At 44.6% G+C, this 22,768-nt stretch overlaps 1 protein-coding gene across 1 annotated transcript; it reads right to left on the bottom strand.

The window, feature by feature from the left end:
* Positions 1-16,771: 16,771 nt before the first annotated feature.
* Positions 16,772-22,358, bottom strand: TMEM212 (transmembrane protein 212; the record flags this gene model as incomplete). Its single annotated transcript, XM_032697993.1, has 2 exons — positions 16,772-16,972; positions 22,281-22,358. Coding segments are annotated over 2 exons (279 nt in total), but the record flags the coding sequence as incomplete, so codon positions are not given.
* Positions 22,359-22,768: the final 410 nt, after the last annotated feature.

The following is a 22,768-nucleotide window of genomic DNA, read 5'->3' as shown; positions in this document are numbered from 1 at the left end:
CCTCTGTCACTCCCTGCTGGTCCTAACCATTGCATTCCCCTTCATTCAATGCTTTCTTACTCCATTGCTATCTCTGCTTCTTCCTCTTCCCCATCTCATTTCACCTCCTGCTCCACCCTGCTCCTTCCCTTGCTTCCCTCAGTCTTTACCATGCTACTCCTCCTATGGGTGAAAAATCCTAATGGATGCATGCAGGAGGAACTGGCAGAGGGTAACTGGATGTACAGACAACTTCAGATCCTTACAGTGCTCCTGTCAGCAAGCAGCAGGGAAACAGGGGCTACATCACATGGCAGAGTAGAAAAACGATGCTGTACCAACGAATCCAACCCAAGGCTGCCAAGGCTGAAGTGAAGAGCTTAAAAACACCCACGCTATCAAAAGTGAGTCCCACTGACTGATTTAGATAGGCAAAAAGCTTTCAGGCTTAACAAATAAAAATGTAAAGTGACATCTGTGAGAAATGACACGGCTGAGTACAGTGTTTGAAACTTCCCGAGGCTTGTCCTGCTCCTGGTGCTCTGTGTGTGTGCTACGTCCTTGAAAACTGCGAGGCCCTTGTGAAGCAGGAGACACAGGGTAGAATAAACATTTGTCTAATGTGTGACTCACATAGAAACAAAACTGTCCTTGCAATTAAAGCCCAGGAAAGCATCTTAAATCCCTTTGACTTAAGTATCTCAGGATACTCAGTGTATGCTCAGTAAGATCCATGGCTGCTGACTGCTGCTGCTGTTCTCTCCATCCAGCCTGCTCAGTGCTTGAACAGGAAACTTGGTAAAGGCATCACAACTTTCCATTGAGAGACTTCACATCTCACTGAGAGGCCCATTTACATTTTTAACCCTACTGGCAGTTGACGTATTTGCTGTAATAGCGTTCACAGGCAGACCTGAGAAGCTTTGGGGACTGAGAGTGCTCCTGATTTCATGTGGGTTGCTGGCGCTTTGAGTAGACATTTACCAGCAGCTGGGAGCTCGGAGATACAGCATCTATTCTTTCCTTTCACATTTGCCTACAGAGCTGTAAATGTCAAAGCCTTTCAAGTGCCCCTCAAACAAAACGAGTTAGTAAATCAGCAAATGTGGCACCGCACACACTCATGTGGTGCATGTTAAGCTACTGTACTTCATTCACTCCTTTATCCGATGGCTCCGTGAGAAACAGAGCTCGCTGAGGCGCTGAGATGCCTTAGTCATTTTGTTTGTTTTTTTCACATGGCTACTGTTCTTGTCTTGTTTTTTTCCAAAAGCTGCGTCAGATGTGCTTAGCATTCAACTCAACTCGATACATTGGATGAAAAGGCCATTTTCTCTTCACTGATGAAATATAATTGAACCCACTTATAATGAACTCACATACCAAATAATGAAACTCCATTTGTGCGACCGGGGCTTTTTTCCGAACCCCACAATTCCCAGTCCCCTAAGGGAGTGTTTTATGTGTGTTTCCACCAGTTTCACTGAGATCACAATTTGGCACATCGGCATTTTGCTTTGTTCTTTATTGTCTCTATACCAGAGAGAAGCAAGTTTGTAAAAAGAAAAGATAAAGAGTAAGAGCGGTTTAATTAGCAATCAGTGCTGTTTGAAAACCATGTCTTTAGCACACAGTTTTTCCCAGTCCTCTGTTTTAGCATTCCATTTCACTGCGGCTCGTGGTTTCCTGGGTGTCTTCTTCACCTTCAACCTGTTTTAAGCTGCCTCCTGCAAATTCTTCAGGAAGCTGCCAGTTTTGGCACAGCCCTGCAATCTGTTCCCTTGAAAGACGTAAGGGCCTTGTTAAGGAGCGGAGCAGCACAGGGCAAACACTTGTATTGTGTCTTTGGGGCTCCCGCAGAGATTAAACTCTCCCTTTGGTTCAAATACGGGAAGATGTCCCCAACCTCCTTTACGTGCAAACATTGTGGATAAGGAGGGTACTTAGCCAAAAAGTCTCTGCCTGACCTCATGAGCATATCTGGAGAATGTCAGAGCTGCTGGCTGAAGATAAGGAAGAAGACTCGGCCCCAGATAGGGAAGATGTGGAAGGAAGGGTGGGCTACAATGTCTGTACATGCTGGATTTTAGGAAAAATAAATTTATTGTGCACTTATTCAAATCTGACTGCCTAAAACCTGGCATTTCTGTTCCTCTGAGTTCTGCCCCAGGGGAGCTGGTATGTGAGAAAATCAAACCAACTGAAGGACACTCAACTCCTTTTTAGGAGGAGTGATGTGTTTTTCCTAAGATGACATTAACCTGAGAAATTTAAGAACTCGTAAAAAAAATCACTGACGTTTGATGACACTGCTGCTGCCTGTTGCCAGCCCAGGGGGCTGATAATCCCAGGTAATCCAGGTGGAGGTTGCTCATCATTAGAGCCCTGTGGTACAGCAGAGCCACGGGACTTTATAATGGAAACATTTTGGCAGAGGTCCTGATATGTGGCTGTTGTCTGCCTTTGGTCCTGCACAGGAATAAATTTGGCGTCACGCATTGTGCTTACACTTAACATCATCATCAAGTATATTTGTCAGGGCCTCATGTGAACATAATGGCCCTGAGCAGCCTCACCTGGGACCTCACCCCCACCCTGACCATGGGCCCTGGGCCCTACTTAGGCTCAGCCCAGGGCCCTTTCTTCTGTCTGAGCTGTGCTGCTGTCTGTGCTTTTTGGGCTGATGCTGTAAGTACCTCTGGTAAAGAGCATCAATTTTTTGAGCTTTTCTTGAACCAAAAGTAATACATAATGAATTCTGGCCTATATGGTACCTCATTCCTACTCTGAGAGGGTCATTCTGGCACAGCCACAATATCTGAATGCATTTCTGTAGCTGCCACCCTACTTTCACTGAAAAGCAACATTTCTCACCAACTAACTAGGTTTTTTTCTATTATAAAAATTACTGTTAGCAAATACCTCTCTTGTAGGCATGGACTTTAATTTCTGGAGTGAACAAATAATTCTAGTTTATGGGAAAAATCATCATTTTACCAACTGAAGTAGGCATCTATATGAGTGAACCCTGGCTGCTCATTAAACCTTTGTTGTGGGTCTGGTTGGTGACAAACCAGGTGTCACAGTAAAGAAGTGGTTGTATCTCTGTTCAAGCACATGTAGGCTGAGGAGGGCTATTGTCAGTGTAACTAAGAAAATCTGAGAATGAAATGGAGATGAAGACAAAGAAAGGCTGGAAAGGTGTCTGTGAACTCCCCAATCTTCCTGGATATAGTCTGGGAAAGTGGATGGGTTGCTGGAAGCTGTTTTTCCAATGCCTTGGACTACAGGGGTGGCAGCACTAGGCAAGACCTACAAGACACACCTGACTTGCTTTTCTTTGGCCTCTTGGCTTTTTTAAAGCATCAATTTACTGATGCTGTCTCTAGCTGAGCCCTCATCACATTGGGTTTCAGACCAGGTTGAGGGAGGTCATATCCCTTATTACTCTTGTATTTCTTTGGAGGCTGCTGGGAGGCTGAACCAGGTGAGCTAATACCCAGTGGAATTTGCTTTGCTAAGTGAGTTATTACCATCATCCATGGAAGAAACCTTTTGGAGGTCCTGCTGAGATGGTACCAATGCAAATGGTGCACAAAATAAAGATGGAAGATAGCGGCAATGCTTAGCACTAAGCTGTTACCTGGGAGAAATAGTCCAGTGAGGTCTGTGCCCAGGAGCTCCCTGGTTTCAGTGTTTTACTGCAGTTAAGTAGAGCTCTAGTGGAAATCTTAACAGCATCTAGTCTGGCTTCCAGTAAAGCTGGGCTTTCTTAAATCACTACTGAGAGGGATATCAGCTGCTGATGCAATCAGCAAAGAATTAGAGTGTGAGGGTGAATAAATATTGCTCATAGGTTAAGATGAATTAGTTGGTGTCCTGAAGCCACTGGAGCTGCAGACAGGCTTCCCTGCTGATGTGCAGCCCCCTGACACTTCGACAGGAGCTGGGAGCTGGAGTGGCAACTCTCACTTGAGTTTCAAAGAAAATTGCACAGCACTTCAAGCTGAGTGCTGTGAGCGGGGACAGAGGCTGTTGGTTATTGCCGTGATGAAGCTAATCCAGTCCTAAGGAGGATAAAGGGTTGCTTAGCAATACTTTAGCAGTGACTAACAATGCTACACCAGGCTTTTACTGTTGACTAAGTCTTTAATAGTGGCTCAGTGGGTTTTTTAGTGGAATGTCTTTACTATTTTTGTAATGGTCTCCCCTCTTGAGAAACTGTCAAACTCATCACATATAATGAACAGGCAGCAGTCAGCAAGCATTTGATTGCCAATCATGTGTTGTTTTTTGGCCTGACCTCATTAAGATTCCTTATCTCTATCTTCTCTTTCCCTAGGAGTTCTTAAATTAGCTACAGAGATTAGATTATTTAAGTGCTTTTCATATAAATGACTCCTAGTCTGTTTGTTTTTCCTATGACACCCCTTGTCCGTGTGGAACCCCATTTCTGGTCTTAAAGGAGAGAGGCAGTGGGGAAGAGATGGTCTGAACCAGGCCAGAGTCACATCTTGTAGAAAACTTTATTATGGTGTTCTGTAAAGATTTTAAATAGGGCAAGATGTATTTTGTTTCACTTTATATTCCTTTGTAGCATAACTATAAGAAAAGTTGCCTTCTTGATGGCAAGAGGCTGCTGTGTACTGTGCAGTATATTAATATTATTAAAAGATATATTGAAGGCCAAGTGTTCTATTCATGCTTTTAGGGATTCAGCTGAACAATACAAGCACACACCAAAAAAACTCATCTTCCCTTTCTTTGCTGAGGTATCTGAGTCATAGCTGTCACTGCAGAAAATGTATAGTAGTATTTTGAGGGAAGGAAAACACATTAAAGCTGAGGACAGCATCTGGATTCTTTAAGCATTCCCTTTGGCTGTATCTACACTTTGGAGTTGATGCTATCAGGGGAACCAGTAACAACACACTAATCCCCAGCCAAACACAGCTCACATTTTAGCTGTGTCCAGAGACTACTGTGCAAGCAAGTGCTGCTGTGGGACTTCACTGCTCCGTGCAAGGAGCCCACCAGCCAGATCCCTCAGCTCCCTGCATGAGAGCCAGAACACTGCTGCTCCAGCTGGGAGCAGGGATCCCATTTAATCAGTGGTGTGTGCAATGAAGAGCTTGTGGCAGCGTGGTGGGTTTCCAAATATTTGCATCCAGTGTTTATACAACAGCCAAATCTGAGTTTTTCACCTCAGAAACTCTCCAGAGAGCAGCACTGTGGCAGGGCTGCCAGGGGCTGTAGCAAACCCACCAGGTGGGAGACAACAGCCCTGTAGAGGATGTAAAATTCTGAATAACTCATCTCTCTGCAGTTTTGCATACAATCCACTGTTATAATATTGATTACTATGAGGTGGGATGTATCTTTGGTGAACCATTTCCAAGATTCTGGAGGATGCTATGTCCCTCAGTCCCTCAGCTCCAATCTATGCAAACTGGGAATGGAGAGAAACTGAATGTATTACTGGAAGCTCCTGGTGCTCTCTCTGTGCTGAGATTTTCTTTTCAACTGTCACAGGAATTTATGTATCTGTCATTATTCAGCTGGGATCCTGAATTTCTTTCAGCATTACTAATTCCACTAACTTCTTAAATTTTGGCACACTTGGGAATAGTATGGAACTGAATGTCTAGGAACTGAACTGGGAGCCTGCAGCTCAGTTCCCTTGGTTTGAGGTGTGGGGCACAGCCCAGTATGGTTTTGTGGACCCACAAGGAGGACACCCCAAGTGAGTCCTTCCCCTCTAATGTGGTGAGCTGTGCTGCTGGTTCAGACACTGAAATGATGCTCCTGGTGTACCCAGTGCTGTTCCAGCTGCCCTGTCACCCATTTGTCATCGCTCTGAATCACCCAGGGAAGGTTTGGTGGTTAAACACTGTGGAGCACGAAGTCACCTCTGCTCTTTGATGTTTCTAGAGGGGAGATGAAGAAAGAACTTTCTCTTCTGAGTTTCCCCTAAAGTGACAGTGTAGGTGTAACCTCAACAGCACTGGCATGGAAAGGGAGAATGGGAATGGACTTTGAAGTTAAAATTCATGCTTTAGCTGTTCCCAGCTCTGTTATGAATATTACCCCAAAATCCAAATCCAAACCCCTTCAACTTTATCAGAAATAACTTGAAATCTGAATGTTGACTGCTAAAACCATGACTAAACCACAAAAGTGACTTGGATAAATGTCATCTTTGATCCTTTATCAATACTGTCAGTTAAAGCCTTGAGCACAGCAAAGAATTAGTGGTGACATTTCTAGTAAGTTGTCAGTATCTGGGTCTCCCTAAGAGTCCTTCAGGCTTTTTAAGTTGGAGAGATCTCTTCCAGTTTAGATTTAAACAGGAGAATCACTTTACCACTAACCTCATACACTGAGCTCCCATCATTAAGTAACAGTGTTTTCAACACAGACATTTCACTTGTGTTTTATTGCTGGTATTTTTATAAGGTATTTGTCTGTCTATCTGTGGGAATCCTTCAGCACAGAGCTATCTCTGCATGTCTGCTTTTAAATACTCATGAAATCAGTGTTTTGGTGCTTTCTTGGTATGTGTAGACTAATTAAATCCAGTATATTCATCTTTTCTACTCACTTTTTCCAAGCCTGCCTTTCTCAGTGGCCTTCAGTGAGTACAAATGTTTGACACTGGAGGTTAATATGAGGTTTTTCTAATACTCTGCTGTGGCTAACTGTGATCAGTCCATAATATTTATTACCTGAATGTAAGGCTTAGGAGCTGTGAGAGGAAGGGAAAGCCATACAATAACAACAATACGTGTGAGACTTAGCACATTCCCAGAAAATGTAAACTTCCACCTGGGAAGAAGGATCATGATTCCTAATAAAAGCAAATTTGGGATAGGTTTTCTGGTATGAGCCTCCTGTGATAATTTGGGAAGCCTCACTTGGCAGAGCTCAGTAACAAGGGTGTGTGCAGCCATGCCAAGTTCAAACTTCTTTTGGGTTATGGGGCTTGTTTTTCTCTGCTGTCTGTGCCCTCCCTAGAAATGTAAAGAGAAGAGAAACATCTGCACCTAGCACAGGATAACTAAAAGCATCATTAAACTTTGGGGATTTGTCTGGGTTGGGTAACCAAAGTGTTGGAGGCTGCCTGAGGTCTAGGTAAGGGTGCCAGGCACTGCCTGATGCTCCTCATTGACCTTCACTAGCAAAAGGGTTGAGGGGCTGATTTTTAAATTAAAAAGGTATTTTTATACTTTCAAGTATTTTTAGGAAAGGCAGGGAAATGTGTGTGAGGTGATCTTTTCAAGAGAAGGTAGGTGAGTGAGGAAGAGACAGGAATTCTCTCAGAGTATTCATTTTTTCAGAGGGATCTCCTGCCTACACAGAGGAACACGCTTCAGAACAGAGGGCTAGACATGAGAGGAGGGATTTTAATCCCACAAAGGTAGGAAAATGTGCCTGAGGTATGTATTATTTGTCTAGGTTTTTATATGTCATGTCCTAGCCACGCTGTGTTTGTTTTGGAGCCGGTCCTCTGGCTGTGCACGTCACACACCACTGCCCTGTGGCTCGGAGCGTGGGCAGGGCAGGAGCCCTCCAAAAGCACAGGGCTCAATAGTTTGCATGGTTTAGTGAGCTGAATCATCTTGCCAAGGGGTCAGACAGGCAAGGTGCAAGGAAATTGGTAGGAATATTTGGCTGTGACCGACACTACCTGTTTGGGTGACACGGAGCTGTTAATGTGACTCAGGCACCTCATGACACCCTTAGACACCAGCACTGGGGTGAGAACAGAGGGGAAAGGCTCAGACATCAAATTGCAGTTTCTGATTCAGACCAAGAGGCAGTGTTTGGTCTCAAAACCAGCAGGTTTGTTGGGAAGTCACTGTGTGGCACCTGTTTATCCTGTCACGTAAGTCCTGCCTATCTCTATGCATACTTTGGCTGTATTTGATATTTTCTTAGTCCATCATACAGCTGTTTGGGGATTTTTACCAGTCAGTGAGGTAATCTAAGTTAAAACTGTGCTACCTTCTTCCACCCTTGTTTTGAGGATCTTTTTCCTGAGGATTTTATCAGACTGAAGTGTTTCCAGACAGCTGTGGGCTGGGGCAGAAATCATTAAAGTGACTTTGCACTGAAGAAACCATTCTGTGTAATTATGTTCCAGTTCTAAAAGGTAGCTAAGACACATCAGCTGAAGTTATCTATGAGTTCAACCAGGGCAGACATTCCAGCCTGAGGAATTTTCCTCGAGCTTCACAAGATCAATTCTCCCATGTCCCCAGAACGCTGGGAGATGGATCCCTTCAGGGGTCAGCACATCCAAATTGTGGGTAGAATCAGGATTGCTGAGGTGAGCCTGGTGAGTCATTGGGCTGTGTGTAGGAGAACAGATATATTTTTGAGTTCCACAGGGCAAAACCCAACCCAGACAAGGGAGACCAACATCAAGGCAATAGCTGATGTTGGTATTGTGGAAAAATTTGCGTGTCTCCTTTTTGGAAGCAATCCTGTAAGAATCTATTTAAGCCCTCTGAGCTGGACCTTGAGATAGTCATCCCACATAAGAGCTAATTTTGCTTCCAGTTTGTGTTCCTGCTTGCCACCAGGCATCTTGTGATAAGAGCAATGCCACAGTTTGAGGTGGAAACTTCTCACCTTGCACCATGCTTGTGCTGGGCATACTCATTACTGAGGCTGAGGGGAGGTTTCCAATAAGGACAGAGGTACCAATGTCCCAAAACAGCCTTTTCTCTCTACTCAATAAACATAATTCAAGTGCTGCTGATACCCTACCCCTTCAAAAAACTGAGGGTATGATCCTTACTTCCCAGTTTCTTGGCTTTAGCCTCCAGCCTGCTGCAAACCTCAGCATCATCTCTCCCCTGGTAATTAGGAGTTAAAAGAAGAAGTAAGATCTGCATGACCCTCCCCAAGGGCAGCTGTAAGCACCCACTCAGGGTGATGCTGAGCTCTGTTTTCAGTCAGCGCCACCCTAAAGCCTCAGTCCAGGTCTTAAAGCTGTGGACAGAGCCAGGATTTGAAACTTTTCTGTTCTGTTACCTGCTTTCTCCCCCTTTTGTTCTTGCTTCTGCCTGTTGCCAAGCTCAAAATCTGGGGCTTTGGGCCTTCTATGAAGTAAATAACTTCTGCTGTGTTTAGAGACTCCAGTAACTTGGCAAGTACTGGTGTGGATGGGAATTCACCCTGGGAGGTGAATTTCAGCCAGGTTCTCTAGTATTCAGCTATATTGGCATCTTGGTTTTCTGCTGGGGCTGAGCTTCCACAAGTGGGCCAACCATTAGCTCAGCTGAAGGCAAAGTAGATTTCAGTGGGATTGAGCGACATCTCATAAATGGTAACTTACAGGAAAAAGAAATTGTTAAACCAGCTTTGCAATTGGATTGTTTGTGAAGTAGGTGTGTGTTTTTCTCCTCAAAGGCTATTCACACAATAGAGAAGTTTCTGTAACTAAGTTTTTAGATGTGCATAATAATGTCAGTGTTTTGAAATTATTTTCTTTCTGAGAGTGTACATGTACCTTGTTCAAAAGGAACTTTATAAGAATTGGCTTCATCAGATTCTTATTCATCAGCTGTTGCCTTCAAAAGAAGGGCTTCTTGTTGTAAGAAAATATGGCCATTAACTAATACCTTTACTTTTCTTTGATCTTTGCCAGCAAAATTTCTTTCTTGAATTCCTTCTGTAGTCTTTCTTCCATATACAGTTTGTAGCATGCACACTTATCTGTTCTTGGATTAGTTTCCAATTAATTATCAGAGCCAGTTATAAAAATTTCCATCCAATATGATAGAAAGGCAATTTTTGTAGAGCTGTAAAATCAGCCAGACACTGTCTCCTTTTATGTGGTTTGACTTTAACCTAAACTGCCCTGAAGGTAAGAGATGAGGAGATGAACTGCTCCCTAGTTCTGATGGGCATTTGCAGTCGGATGTTAGCACAAAGCAGGAAGCACTTTGTCAATAATAAATCAGGTGTCCCGAGGAGGAAAATGTTGACAGAGGCCTCAGTGGTGTTTTTTCTCTGTTATTAGTACCTGCACAGTAGGATTAACATCTGATGTGATGTCTTCTGAGGTGAGTCAAATGTAAAAGCTTGAAGCTGGATGGAAGTACCAGGGTGTGCTCGGCAGCCGGTGCCGCGGCCGGATGGGCAGCATGGGGTGGTGGTGGAACACCCCACGTCCCCCCCGCACAACCAGACCTGCTCTTAGCCTGGCCTGGGGAATGTGAACTCGTATAACCTCCCTGTACACAAAGAAACACAATTGCACCTCACATGCTTGAAAATATGTCCCTTAACTGCTGGTTTGTTGAGCCCACGTTTCCAAGCCTTCAGTAAAATATCCAAGTGCTGCATGTTTGGTGACCACAGCTTCCTTAGTGCTTTTCATGTGTAAGGATTATTTGGCTCTGCTTATTTACATCATGTGTTATCAGAATTATATGCCTCCATCTGCATGAGGAGCAAATAGTCTCAGGTCAGTGTTCTGCATTGGACATGTGTCATGGCAATTGGATCCAGCCCTTCCCTTCCCAAACTTTCACACTTATCACCCTTCCTGCTCTGCCATTTACAGCCACACAGCAGCTGGGATATTTCAGAAGTCTGATCCATCTCTCATGCTCTGACCAGAACAAGAGTTGCCAACACTTCAGTTTTACTTTCCTGCTTGCTGCCAGCAGTGGAGCTCCACAGGTGACAGAAGTAGTGAGGTGTCCACAAAAACAGTCTAAAGCAAACACCACCCAGAGACACCTGTGGAAAGCTGGAATGCTGCTGCTGATTTCTCCTGACATAATAAACAGTATCGTATTGTCTACAATGACACATTTAGTGCTGAAGTTATTTTTTAAAAAAGAAATTACCTGTGTCTCAGTGCTGTAGCCCTATTGAGATCCTGATTTGTCCTTCTGAGGAGAGCTGGAAAAGAGTGGCAGACTAGTAATGTCACCTGGAGCTGTTGTAGCAGTCTTGCATGGCATCTTCATTAGAGCCCTGTTGGTATTAAGTATTCAGAAAACTCATTTGTGGGCAATGACAGTTCAATAAGGAAGAGTGCTGAACTGAAATAGAAGTTATAACACTTGCAGAGAAAACAGTTTCTGTATGCTTGCTGCCCACAGGAGCAGAACTGCTGACTCGAAACCCAAGAGACTGCAGAGGTTATGGGGCAGGAGTGTGCTGATTACCTGCCATAAAGCCCTGGGCTCAGCTGTGCACACCATCACCTGCTGTAATTTTGCCTGACTAATGATTATAGGTTTAGGCTTTAACTCTGCCGTCTGCTCTGTGTGCAGATGGACACCTGCACCAACTGCGGCCAGAGAGGAGGACCCACGCTCAGGAGTGATTTTTGCTTTCTGAAATGCTTCACAAATTCTACCTTTCTATTTTGGTAGAAATGTCTCTCAGCATCTCTAAGATTTATCCAGTGAAGGCGATAGCTCAAGACTGTGGTTAACCAAGACCACTGAAAGCAGCGTTACTGTTTCCAAAATCTAAGTAACATTAATGTTTCTATAAATACCATATAGCATTTCCACACAGTTTAGAAACTGCAGTTGAATTATGGAAAGTGAAATTGTAACACAGGCTTACGTAGGCCATTAGCTATCAGGGCTTCCAGACTTCCCCCGTCTGGATGAGATAGTATCTTGGCTTGAACCTTAGTTATTGTCCCTTTGGGCAAAGAGACCTTAGGAGGTGAGGTTGGCTGAAGCTGCAAGGAACTTTCGTTTCCATTTCTTGTTAGGAGCCAGTGGATGGAAAATGTAAGCAGTGGGATAAAGGACTGTACGATGATGCTGACCCTGAGCCACATGTTGAAGAGTGGAGGGATAGAGTTGGGGAAAGGACAGATGGTTGTGTGGGAGACAGAATGAAAATGAGTCAGTCAGGAGTGACCAACAATCAGGAATGATGTTTGGAGCAATGCTGTGGGCTGCAGGAGTCAGGGATACAAGTCCATGATCTCATGCCTGGAAGGTCAGTGCTCAAATCTGTAGAAGCATCAAATGTGGGTCAGTGAGCTGGGACTCTAAATGAGTGCAAGTGCAAGCCTGACACACAGATATAGGCCCAACACAGAGATAAAGGTTTTATTCCTAAGAGTAATGCAACAACCCAAATCTTTCTACTTTGCTGCTGTGAATTAGGGTGTTTTCTGCTGTATAAATACAAGCCTGTGTCTCAGCAGGCAATGGAAAGACTGTAGCTTCATTGTTCAGGTGATGTACTGGCATTCCCAGATTAAAACCATGGGTTTACAGCACAGTTGTATTCCAGATTCCATCTGACTTGTAATGAATCCTGATTATCATCAGACTACTTACAGCACTTGTGTCAGGCTGAGCTCAACAGCATCAACTGCGTGTCTGCTGCTAGGTATGTTCTGAAGTGTTTTATGCAGTCAGGACCTTTATATCTTTATTTTTAGGTCAAACATCTCATTTTAGCTGAGTGTCTTACCGTTGCCTTCCACCTCTACCCTTGCATATATGTACAATATAAGTCTGATACTCAGGAAAATGGATGCCACCTATAGTCAAGTTTAACTGCAGTGAAATCAAGGCAATAGCAAAATAGACTTCTCTGGATTTGAGTGATTAGAGCCCTTCATATCAGGGTAAGATAAAGACCCTGTGAGCAGCCTCTTACCTCCAAGTCATGGGAGAGGCTTAATCCATCCCTTTTTGCATCAAATTCAACTGGAAGAAACTGTAGGATCCAGGGAGGCTTCGCTGTGGAAGACATGAAGGAGGCAGATACCAAAGCCTGTCTCTAGAGTCTGTATCAGTCATGACCACTTTGATTTGAAAGTTTTCTCCTTGTCAAGGGCAGATTCTTCAAATTTATGCTCTGTTCAGAGATCCCTGCAGTCAGTGCTGCCCTGTGCAGGTGTTAATACTGACATTAGTCTGGGAGGTTTCCTTCGTTTCTCAGCAATGCTGTATCTTTCTGACGCACCCATTAAATTAACAGCTTCCTCTAACTGAGCTGGAGGTTAACAGGATGTCAGGACATAAAACAAATTTTCTTAATGTCAGTGCAGAGCCTTTGTTGTCCCTATTAGTCACAGTGCCAAGACAAAAAGGTGTTTCTGCTCACAGGGGATCCCATCCCCAAACCGGTGTAACTGGTCAACACCCTTCCACTGATTCCCGTGGCTTTGGGGTCAGCCCTTGAGCATGGAACAGTTTGACCCTCCTGATTAATGCAGAAATCATATTTGGAAAAGATCTGTCTAGAGCTGACTCAGTGTTGGGTGGTTTTTCCTTATGTTTATAGTTATTGAGCTGTTTAACACTGGTAATTATTAAATAGGGTCACCTGGAAAGACACAAGCACTCCAGCTTTTGCCAACAAACCACTTAAGCACCTGCTTATAGATAAGCACACATATTAAGGTAAATGGAGTTGCTCCTAGGCTTGGCGTTGAGCAGATGTTTACAGTTCATAGATTAGGAGAAACTCCTTGCTTTAAATCATCATTTTTACCCTTAATGAGCAGAAATTAGATTCTAGCATGAGAAATAATTTTCATTAAACAAAAAATGAAAAACTGTCCCCTTGCTGAACTGTCTGGAATAGGGTAAAAATAAGGTTTAAACTTCCCCATGTAAATCCTTAGAGCAATGCCATTTGTCAGGAAGCAGCAAGGTGCATGTACAGCAGTTATTGGAGGTGCACTTCAAAAATCTTTGCTGGAGCTTATAATATCCAGGTTTGGAATTACAGACCTGCTTTGGATGTTACAAAGCAATTTTTGTAGAGACGACTCTCACACTAAAACATGCCTGATCTTCTCCTGCCAGGAATACTGTGGGAGTGTGCAAAAGCTGAGATGAAAAGAGCACCTGGGTTGGTATACGTCCTGAAAGAGGAAGATAAATGGTAAGAAACACCCTGAATTCCACTTCTCCCTTGATGCACCAGTGCTGTGCTGGATTGCGTCAGCATCCAAAGAGAGGAAACATTTTTCCAGAGAAGTCCAGCACAAACTGAGAATTCCCATTAGGGCCACTGGGAAACTTTATAACCCTGGCCCTTTGCTTGGTGATTGACTGTTTCATAGGGTGGACTGTCCCCAGCTGGGGCATGGGCAGTGTGTGTTGGTGTGTCCCCCACAAGCAAAACTGGTGCAAAGAGCAGGAAAATAAATTATTATCAGATCTTGGATGTGAATTCTCTTTAACATTAAAAATGGATAAGCTGTCTTTTTGGGAGGAAGGCAGAGGAGGGACAGGAAAGCAGGGAAGCGCTGGCCCTGCGGTGGGTTGAGCAGCACTCCTGTTACAGGGATCTGCAGCATCAGCCTTTAAACCAACTCATTAAAATCTTGATTCGTGCTGTGCCCACGGTGATGGAGGAAAGAGCCTGCCCTGCTCCCACATGCACATTTTCAGGGCTAGAGCTGAAACATTTGGCAAGTGAGTGCATGAAGCTGAAGGTTACCTGTAGGCAGCTGTTGCTCAGCCTGGGGGTGTTTCTATGGCTATTTAATTGCATGTTGCTCAGTACTAAATGAGTGAGACTTACATGAATAACCACAGCAATGCAAGTGCTGCTGCCTCTGAGATAAAGGACCTTATTTGAGAAACAAATTCTTAACTAATAATACCGTGGGCCCTGTGCACTTTTAAAAGTCTGTACTTATCGCTGATAGGAAAGAAATGATCTAGTTCTTAAAAATAAACCCAAAAGCATTTGAAGGATGTTCCCCCCCACCACCACCATTTTTCTATTCTTTTCCCAGGTTGCAAAAATAACATCTAGTAATGAAATGAAAACAAGCTGAATAGTTACATTCAGTGGAGGAGGGAAGAGGTAGTCGCAGACAGCTGGAGCATGTCTGGGCCAGCGTCTCGGTTCTTTTCTTTCTGCTAGTTCAGTGCCACTCCAAGAATGCAGACAATGCTGGCCACGACTGTTTCATATTTGATTTCCACACTTAAATCTGTGCTTGTTAAACAAAACCCCATTGTCAGGCTGGCACACATCCACGCTGCCTCCTTGGGTCCTGCTTCAGAGCTTGCCGTCTGGGCTTGAGGGTCCTGCTCGCATCCCTTCAGTGAGGATCAGGTATGCCAAGAGAATTTTGCTGGTTTTGCGCTGCTTGTGGCATTGCAACAAAAGCTTTTGGACTCTTCTTGCAGCCACATCCATGGATAACCCTCATAAATCTTGGTTTGAGGGCAGACAGAGTTCTGCAGGGAAGGGATGGGGGTTTGGGACTGCCTCAGGAGTAGTGGATCAATGGGGCACTTGGCTGGAGTCGGTCTCTGGGTGAGGTATTGGCTGTGCCACCCGGGGGAAGCAGGGCCTGATTCTGCAGAGGACTGGTACCCTGCCCTGCTTAGGGAGAGGGTGCAGCTGGGGATGATTTGGGTCTTGGTGAGATCCCAGGGATGCTCTGCTGGAACAGGGCCATCGGGTTCAGCGGTTGCAGAGCTTTGCTGAACGTGGGCAGGAGAAATGTTGTGTGTTGGGAGCACAGGGACTGTGAGTAACGAAGTATCACTTGATATGTCCTGTAAAATACCAAGGAGGGCATGAAAATTATGAATCTTATTAATAAGATTAGGGGATTGTGAAATGCAAGAGCTGCCCAGTCCTTTAGACTGAAGACCCTTCTGGCCTTTCTCCCTCGATAAGATGGTTCCATGGTCCAACACCTGCCTGTCCACCCCTTGTGCAGTGTAAGTTATCAGTCAGTAAATGCCAGTGCTGCCTCTGCAGGCAGAGCTCTGCCCAAGGCAGCTGGCAGCCCTTTGTGGCACGAGAGGAGGGAGAGAGGATAGAATGTGGCTGTGGTACCCTGGGGTGTGATGCTGGAGCAGGAGGAAGCACTGGCAGTGTTTTGATTCTTCAGGTGTCCCAGAGGAGCCCACTACTGGGCTGTTGTCATGGAAACACCGGTTTTTTTCTGCGATTCAAGACTGGCTCCAAATAAAGGTTAAAGGAAAGAAAAACTCCAAGGGACAGCATGCACAGAAGGTGAGATTTCCCTCAGCACAGCAAAATTTGTGAATGTCTGAACTAGGTGTAGGGGCTGGAGGAATGTTGGAGCTGGAAACTGATGCTATGCCTCATGCAGGAGCTGCTTGGGAGCATGGTGATGGGCTCTGGCTCTGCTTTGGGTCACCTAAAGGCCCATTTTTCCTCCTGCCCTCACCTCTCATCCTGCTGCACTGTCAAGGTGCTCCTGCCTAGGGCTCTACCTGGAGCAGAGATAAGACATGCTGAATGGTGGTTATTTTTCACACTTCTCTTGCTGTTGAGGTCTATGTTGAGATCAGTTCCATGTCTATCTTGTATCTAGGTCTGTACAGGTTTTGACAGCTCTGTGTGTTAGTGGCAGAGCAGCATTCAAGCCACAAGGAAGAGCAGAAAGGTAAATCTTCAGGTTCTGCTTTCTGTAATGTCAAAAGCAAACTGTATAATTTCCATAAAATTTTGCTCAGCCTTGAAATTCAGAGGCCCAGGCTTCACATGGAAAAGGTATGTCCCTTCAGGTAAAACAGCACTGGCCAAATTACTGGTTCATAAAGTGATCTAATGTAATGAACCACATGGCTTCAGCAGCACTACTGATCCCCGTGGGAGTGCATTCAAGACCTGCCTGTCCTTGCCCAGCCACCCTCCTGGCAACCCACCTTTACAACTGTGACTGATGCTCGTGTTTAAATGTCCAAATTGCAGCAGATTCGCAAAAGTCATCACAAAACCCAAATCTGCACAGAATACAGCCAAGACCCAAGCACAGGTCCAGTATTTTCAAGGTGAAGGGGTATCACTCATACCGCAGTGGGTCTTTGCAGAGGTTTGGGAAGTCAGCACAGGGGAAGGGGAACAGAACTGCAACCAGGCAGCTGGTCCCAGTGATCCCAGCCAGCAAGCAGTAGCAGGGTGGGCCAAGGAGCAAAGATGCAATGGCAGCAGAAAATTGCACTGAGGTACCTGTGATGCTCAGGATGTTGAAGGCAAAACTGGCCTCCCCCCGAAATGGAGACAAAAGCATTTTATCACTTTTATGACCTGCTGAGTGATTATTTATTTAAAAAAAAAAAAAAAAAGGCCTTTAAAACTGAAGGGCTCAATATTTTTGTATTTCTTCATTTCCAACTTGGATAAACCCCTCTTTTTTTATATATTTAATCTCCTTTATTCTGTGTCCAAAAAAGGATGTGATGGTAAGGGAAATTAGTAGCTTGAATGTCATGAACTTATTAAAGAGAAATGCAGATTTTTATTTTTTTTTACAGGAAAGACAAAATCATTGAAACCATATTTTAATAAGAATACTAGAAGAATAAATTGGAACAGGTATACTTATACAGTTTGTCATATAGTATTTAAGTACAATGAGTGGCCTTTAAAATTTAAACTGTGTAGTTGAATGCTTAAAAAATTCCTCACTATAACACAGAGAATGTGATAGGAAGTGGCAGAATGACTGTGCTGGTGGGACATCTAATGCTCACCCTTGGTGAGCCCTGTACAGCACATTTGACCCACAATGTCAACAAGAGAAGCACTTTTCTCTTTGATTGCATTGTCCAGGTTAAGTCCGCTGCTCCCTTGCTGCCACCTGCATGTGACACCACACAGACTCCTAGACTTGTCACCCTGCCTGGTGGCACCACCTACCCTTGCCCTCAGCAGGATTTTGGCCTGGCTGAGCTCAGCTCTGAGGTAGGTGGGTGAAAAGCTTTGCTGGGTGCTCAGCTGCCCTGGCTCTTGTGCCTCCTCCTTGTCTCGGCACATCCCTGCCCCAGAGGGCTTTGCTATTGAGCCAGCTCCATCCTTTGTGCCAGCTGAGAGGCTTTTCCATGCTGGGGGAAGCCTTAGAAGAGCTTTTAGGAGTAATTTAAATTTCCTTTGATCCAAAATCTCTGCAGGTAAAGAACTAATGCTATTAGAGCAGGCAATAACTGGCTGCTGTGCTAGAGCCTCCCGGGGAGCAAAATGGCCTCTTCTCTACCAGGCTGGAATAATTGTTCCGTGCTCCTCCCCTGTCCAGTACACAGAAAGGGGCTTCAAAAGGGATTGGATTGTGCAGAGTAAAGTCAGGACCATGGCCCTGCTGGAATGCACTCAAGGCCAGCTGGGAGTGTCCTGGAGGAAAGGCTAAAATTCACCTTTTGTGGAGTCAGGCACAATATCACATCCTTACTGTGCACAGCATGCTCACAGATGATGTTTAGTGTTGGTTGCCAAAAGGCCACTGAAAAGTGTTCTGTGCATCTCCTTCATTTGCTATTCCATGCTCCTGAGTGTCCTGACACTGAAGTACTGCAGGGCACTTGTAGAGACATGGCCATCCCCAACAGGACACCATGCACACCACCACACTGGCACTGACCACCACAGCACACCAGCTTTCACTGGGATTCTCATGCTGACAAATGTGGAGCAGGGAAGAAATTCAAGATGCCACAAATGGGAGTGCCTGAAGAAAACTCCAGGCAGTGCAGAAGTTTAAGGTTATTTTAATGTCTGCTTCATGCTGCTTTTATCACTCTGGACAAGGAATGAGTTTGGGGTTGGTTATCCTTCCCAAGTGCTGCCAAAGGCACAGCAGACCTTGTGTTATTCAGTCAGGTCCCGATCAGGGCAAGGTATGTTTCATCCCTGCCCTTATTTAGGAACCAGTTTTGCCTGGGGGGCGTTATCTGTGACACACACAGGCACATGTTCATTCATTTGAATACGCCAGCACTAATTCTGCCTTGCAGGCTGGAATCTTTTTTCCCAGTGTAAGCATCTTGGACCCACATGTATCTGTGCTCCTGGCTTCAGGGTGGTGAATGGAAAGAAGAGCTGAACTTGTGCTAAAGGCAAAATCTGTGTCTGAGAACAGAAAATAGCACAATCTGGGCTGTAAATTTCTGGTGCAATGTAGCACACTGTATCAACACAACCTTAAGCAACAGTGTCCTGTGGTTTGATTTCCATTCTGGCATGCTAAAATGCAGTAAGACCCAGTTTTTTTGTGGCACTTTCCATTTTTTATTTAGGGAATTTGAAAAATACTTGTCCTGAGGCTGAGCCTCAAGTTATGATCTTGGCATATCCATACCATTAAATTCCCGTGGATAAAAGCAGAAACATCTGGATTCCTGAGTGGATGTTGGCTAAATCCACCAGAAAAAAAAAAAAAAAAAAGCCTTCAGGGGATCCTAGAGGGTTCTGGCCAGGATAAATAATACAAGAAAACAAGAGTGCTAGTAAGAGTAATTGTAACACTGAAGCCAAATTATAAGATGACGGCCAAGCCCTTTTCACAATCTGCTTTTCCAGGGAAGAGCCCTTCAATTTACACTTAACACACATGTGGCTGATGGAACAAAGGAAAAGTTGAAGGAGGATGAAAGCAGTGCAGAGATTATTCAGCCTTGCTGGTTTAGCTCCAGGCACATCGTTTAAATGAGTAGATGATCAGTTTCCAGTTTGTTTTAAATTTTCTGGCAAGAAATTTTATGCTCTATCCCAAAGTTGGATATGCTTAAAACTCTTTGTGTTTTTATTTTAAGGATCTGCCATTTTGTTTTTATTTCTTAAGGCGAGACTCTGGAAGTGCTCTGCAGGAGACACCTGAGTGCTGAGACTGGAGGAGCAGCCTGGTTATGTCCCTGAGGGGGCCTTGTCCCTGTTTCCCAGCTCCCTGGGGACCCCGGGATTGGGGAACATTTACTCCTGTTTCCCCCATCTCTTGGAGGCTGAGCCCTGCCTGGCTAAGCCATATGCTATACCTGAGCTCCACAGCACCCAAAGCCAAGGGAAGTGGCCAAAACTGTTGTCCCACATACACCTGCAGCCTCTTTGGCTGCACTCGGTTGTACCAGCGCTGCTCACCTGGTTTAAAGCTGGTGGAAGGAGAAAGGTTTGTTCTGCTTGCCTCTTGCACCTCCTTTTGGTGTTTTCAGGGTTAAAAACTGCTGAACAGCACATCCTCTGCCACCCAGCCCCTCCCTCGTGGGTCTCCTCCTTGCACCAGGTCCCCAGAGCTGCCATGAGCATCAGGTCGTGCAGCTTGTCTTCCTCTGCTGTGACAGGGTGAACGACAGCAAGTTGTATGAATGTTGTGAATGAAAGTAAGTTGAATGTTGCTGAAAATGCCCTCAGCACACCAGCCCTTCCCAACCACTGCAGTCAGCATTTCTCATGGCCTGTACTTTGCTCACGCAGATCTGCCTTACCTACACTGACCTTGCACATCACTGTTCCCGATTCCTGGAAAGCCTTGGATGTTTGCCTGCTCTGTAATCTTCAGCCAACGCATCATGGGGTGAGTTGCTTCACTGTGCAATAAAACCCCACACCGGTCAGTCCTTGTCCCATCCTCCTCCTTCATTGCCCCTCTTCTTCCCTGTTGTCCATACCACAGCCAACCTGAGGGAGCTGATCTGTTGGCACTGATCCAAGAGAGCCTTCTCCTTGGACAGGCTTTAGGTTGTCCTCCATGGAGACACCTCCTGTGATGTGCTGTCAATGTTCAACACTCCCTGAAGACTGACACTGGGCTCTGAGTGGTAAAATGCAGATTTGGGGCAAGACAATACTTGAAGTATGACTGGAAATACCAGTGATGCACAAATAATGACGTTTAGGCTGCCATATGTTCCAGAGAAGGAATAATCCTGTTTACACTGCAAGGAGTGGGAGTTCAATTTGCCTTAAAATAGCCTCAACGTATCTAGGAAATCCCTAAAAAGGACACCCTGGTATTTCTTATGACATTATTTTCGGCAGATATGTTTATTTAATTTGCTGCCAACATCTGTCATTTCCTCCACTGTTTCCCAGCACCCACAGCTGGGTCTGAACTGAAAGCTGACAGGACCTAACACAAAAAATTCAGTGCTGCTTCCCGTTAGCATTGCGGCCATCAAAGTGAAACAGGGAAATGCATCTGTTCATAGGTGATGTTACAAAATATTTGTTTTAGATTAGCTGCTCTCCCAGCCACTGTCCACGTTGGCAGTTGTGTTCCTCCACCCAACTGGAAGGCAGCAGGAAGGTCTGCTGGAACTGCAGGGCTCTGGGTTAGGAACAAACAGTTTGAGAAGCTGAGGAATGAAGGAGGAAGCAGAGCTAAATTTAGAACCCCCAGATAAGAAAAATACCTGTATCTTCAGTGCACTGTGGTTTTATTTTGTGAGGCACAAAACACACCTTGGTGTTGCATGGCTGTTTGCAGACTGTACTGACTCAAAGAGGGCTCATGGAAAAAGGCTTTGATGTCTTCAGTAAACAAATAGCAGCGTTAAAAGATCTTCAGTTCTCTTTAGCGTGCTGCAAACAGCTACGTTTAAAGAAAAGTAAACATCCCAAGGTTGATGGAAGGGTAGGGAAGCCATAAAGTGCTGCAGTCAACTCCTTGCTATAAGGACAACAGAAATTACAGTGCTGTGAAAAAATGTTTCTTTCTCCTTTTGGATTAAAAGGAAAAAACCAACTGTGTCAGGGTTTGCCAGCTATGTGGTGGGAGTACATGGATATAAAACCCCATGGCTAAGTCATTGCATCTCAATCACAAGAAAAATACCACTTCCACTGGAAAAACAAGGGTAGCTACTCTTCCCCTGGAGATACCTTTGTCCAACCATTAGGGTGAAGGGGGGGAAATGCACCCTTCCTCCAACTCCTGCTTTGACTCTGCTTCCTCACTGTTTCACCTGCTGCCACAGGGCCACCAGCACCTCCAAAACCTTGCAGCTATGGGACCTCATCCCAAAAAAACCTCACTAACTTTTATGTTGGGCAAACAGTTTCTATGAGGAAGCAGCAGGCATGTATTGTGCTCTCAGTGAGGAGGATGAAGATTTCACACCATGTGCCTACCTGATCCTTTACTGTGTAAAGCTTGTTGTACCTGCCTAATTGCATGACTTAAAACATCCCTTTGCAAATGCTAAAAACTCAGGACATAAACCAAAGAAAAGTGCTAAAAAATTATCACAATTACACCAACACAACCCTGGGGACCCTAACTGACATTTATACACTTAATTTACACTCTTAACAATCTAAATTAGGTTCAGAAAGAGAAAATTTGAGGCTTCTCTGTGAAGGGAAATTAAAAATCAGAAGGCTATGATAATAATCAATACACCGATATTTACTGCAAATTTAAATATTATTAAGAACCTCCAGGGAGCCTCTCACTTTACTTTCATGTTATTCTAAGCATTTATCTGTTTAAAGATAGTTCACACAAACTAGGAAATAAACAATTCAGATATAGTTGACTTTTTCATGTCTCTGTAGGATCACTGACATCTTTCCTTTGATAACACTTCTGTTTTGCTTAACAAAGCTCCATTCCAAATGAGACCAGCGAGACAAAAGCTCCATCCAAAGGACCAGGGCTTATAAGAAAAAAACAGGGGAGGGAGGCAAAAATTCCAGGAAAAAAAAAATCTTATAATCCCAAAGGTAATAAGTATCCCTCTGGCAACTCCATACAAGCTCTTCCCTTCATTGTGAGCCTCTCCCTGCTGGATTTGCAAGGAGGGTTTGTCACTAAAGCCGAGGCAGAAATGGCTCATAATAAACAGCAGCTCCTTAGAGACTGTAGCCATGGCATGGAGAGCTGTTTACCTGGCACCACAACCACTATTCTGTTTATCTTCAGATGTTCCTACAGAAACAGAAGGTATTACACTGTGGTAAATAAGACTTCTTCACCCCTAGGAATATGATTTTTTTTTTCCAAACTCACTGCCTTTCCCTTTCAGCTACAGAAAGCCCATCCTGTGATTCTGAATTACTCCTTCCCAAGAGG

Source organism: Chiroxiphia lanceolata, chromosome 10, assembly GCF_009829145.1.
Source record: "Chiroxiphia lanceolata isolate bChiLan1 chromosome 10, bChiLan1.pri, whole genome shotgun sequence".
In the NCBI taxonomy this organism is placed as follows: domain Eukaryota; kingdom Metazoa; phylum Chordata; class Aves; order Passeriformes; family Pipridae; genus Chiroxiphia; species Chiroxiphia lanceolata.
Note: the sequence above shows the minus strand (reverse complement) of the source record. Positions and strands in the feature narration are given on the sequence as shown.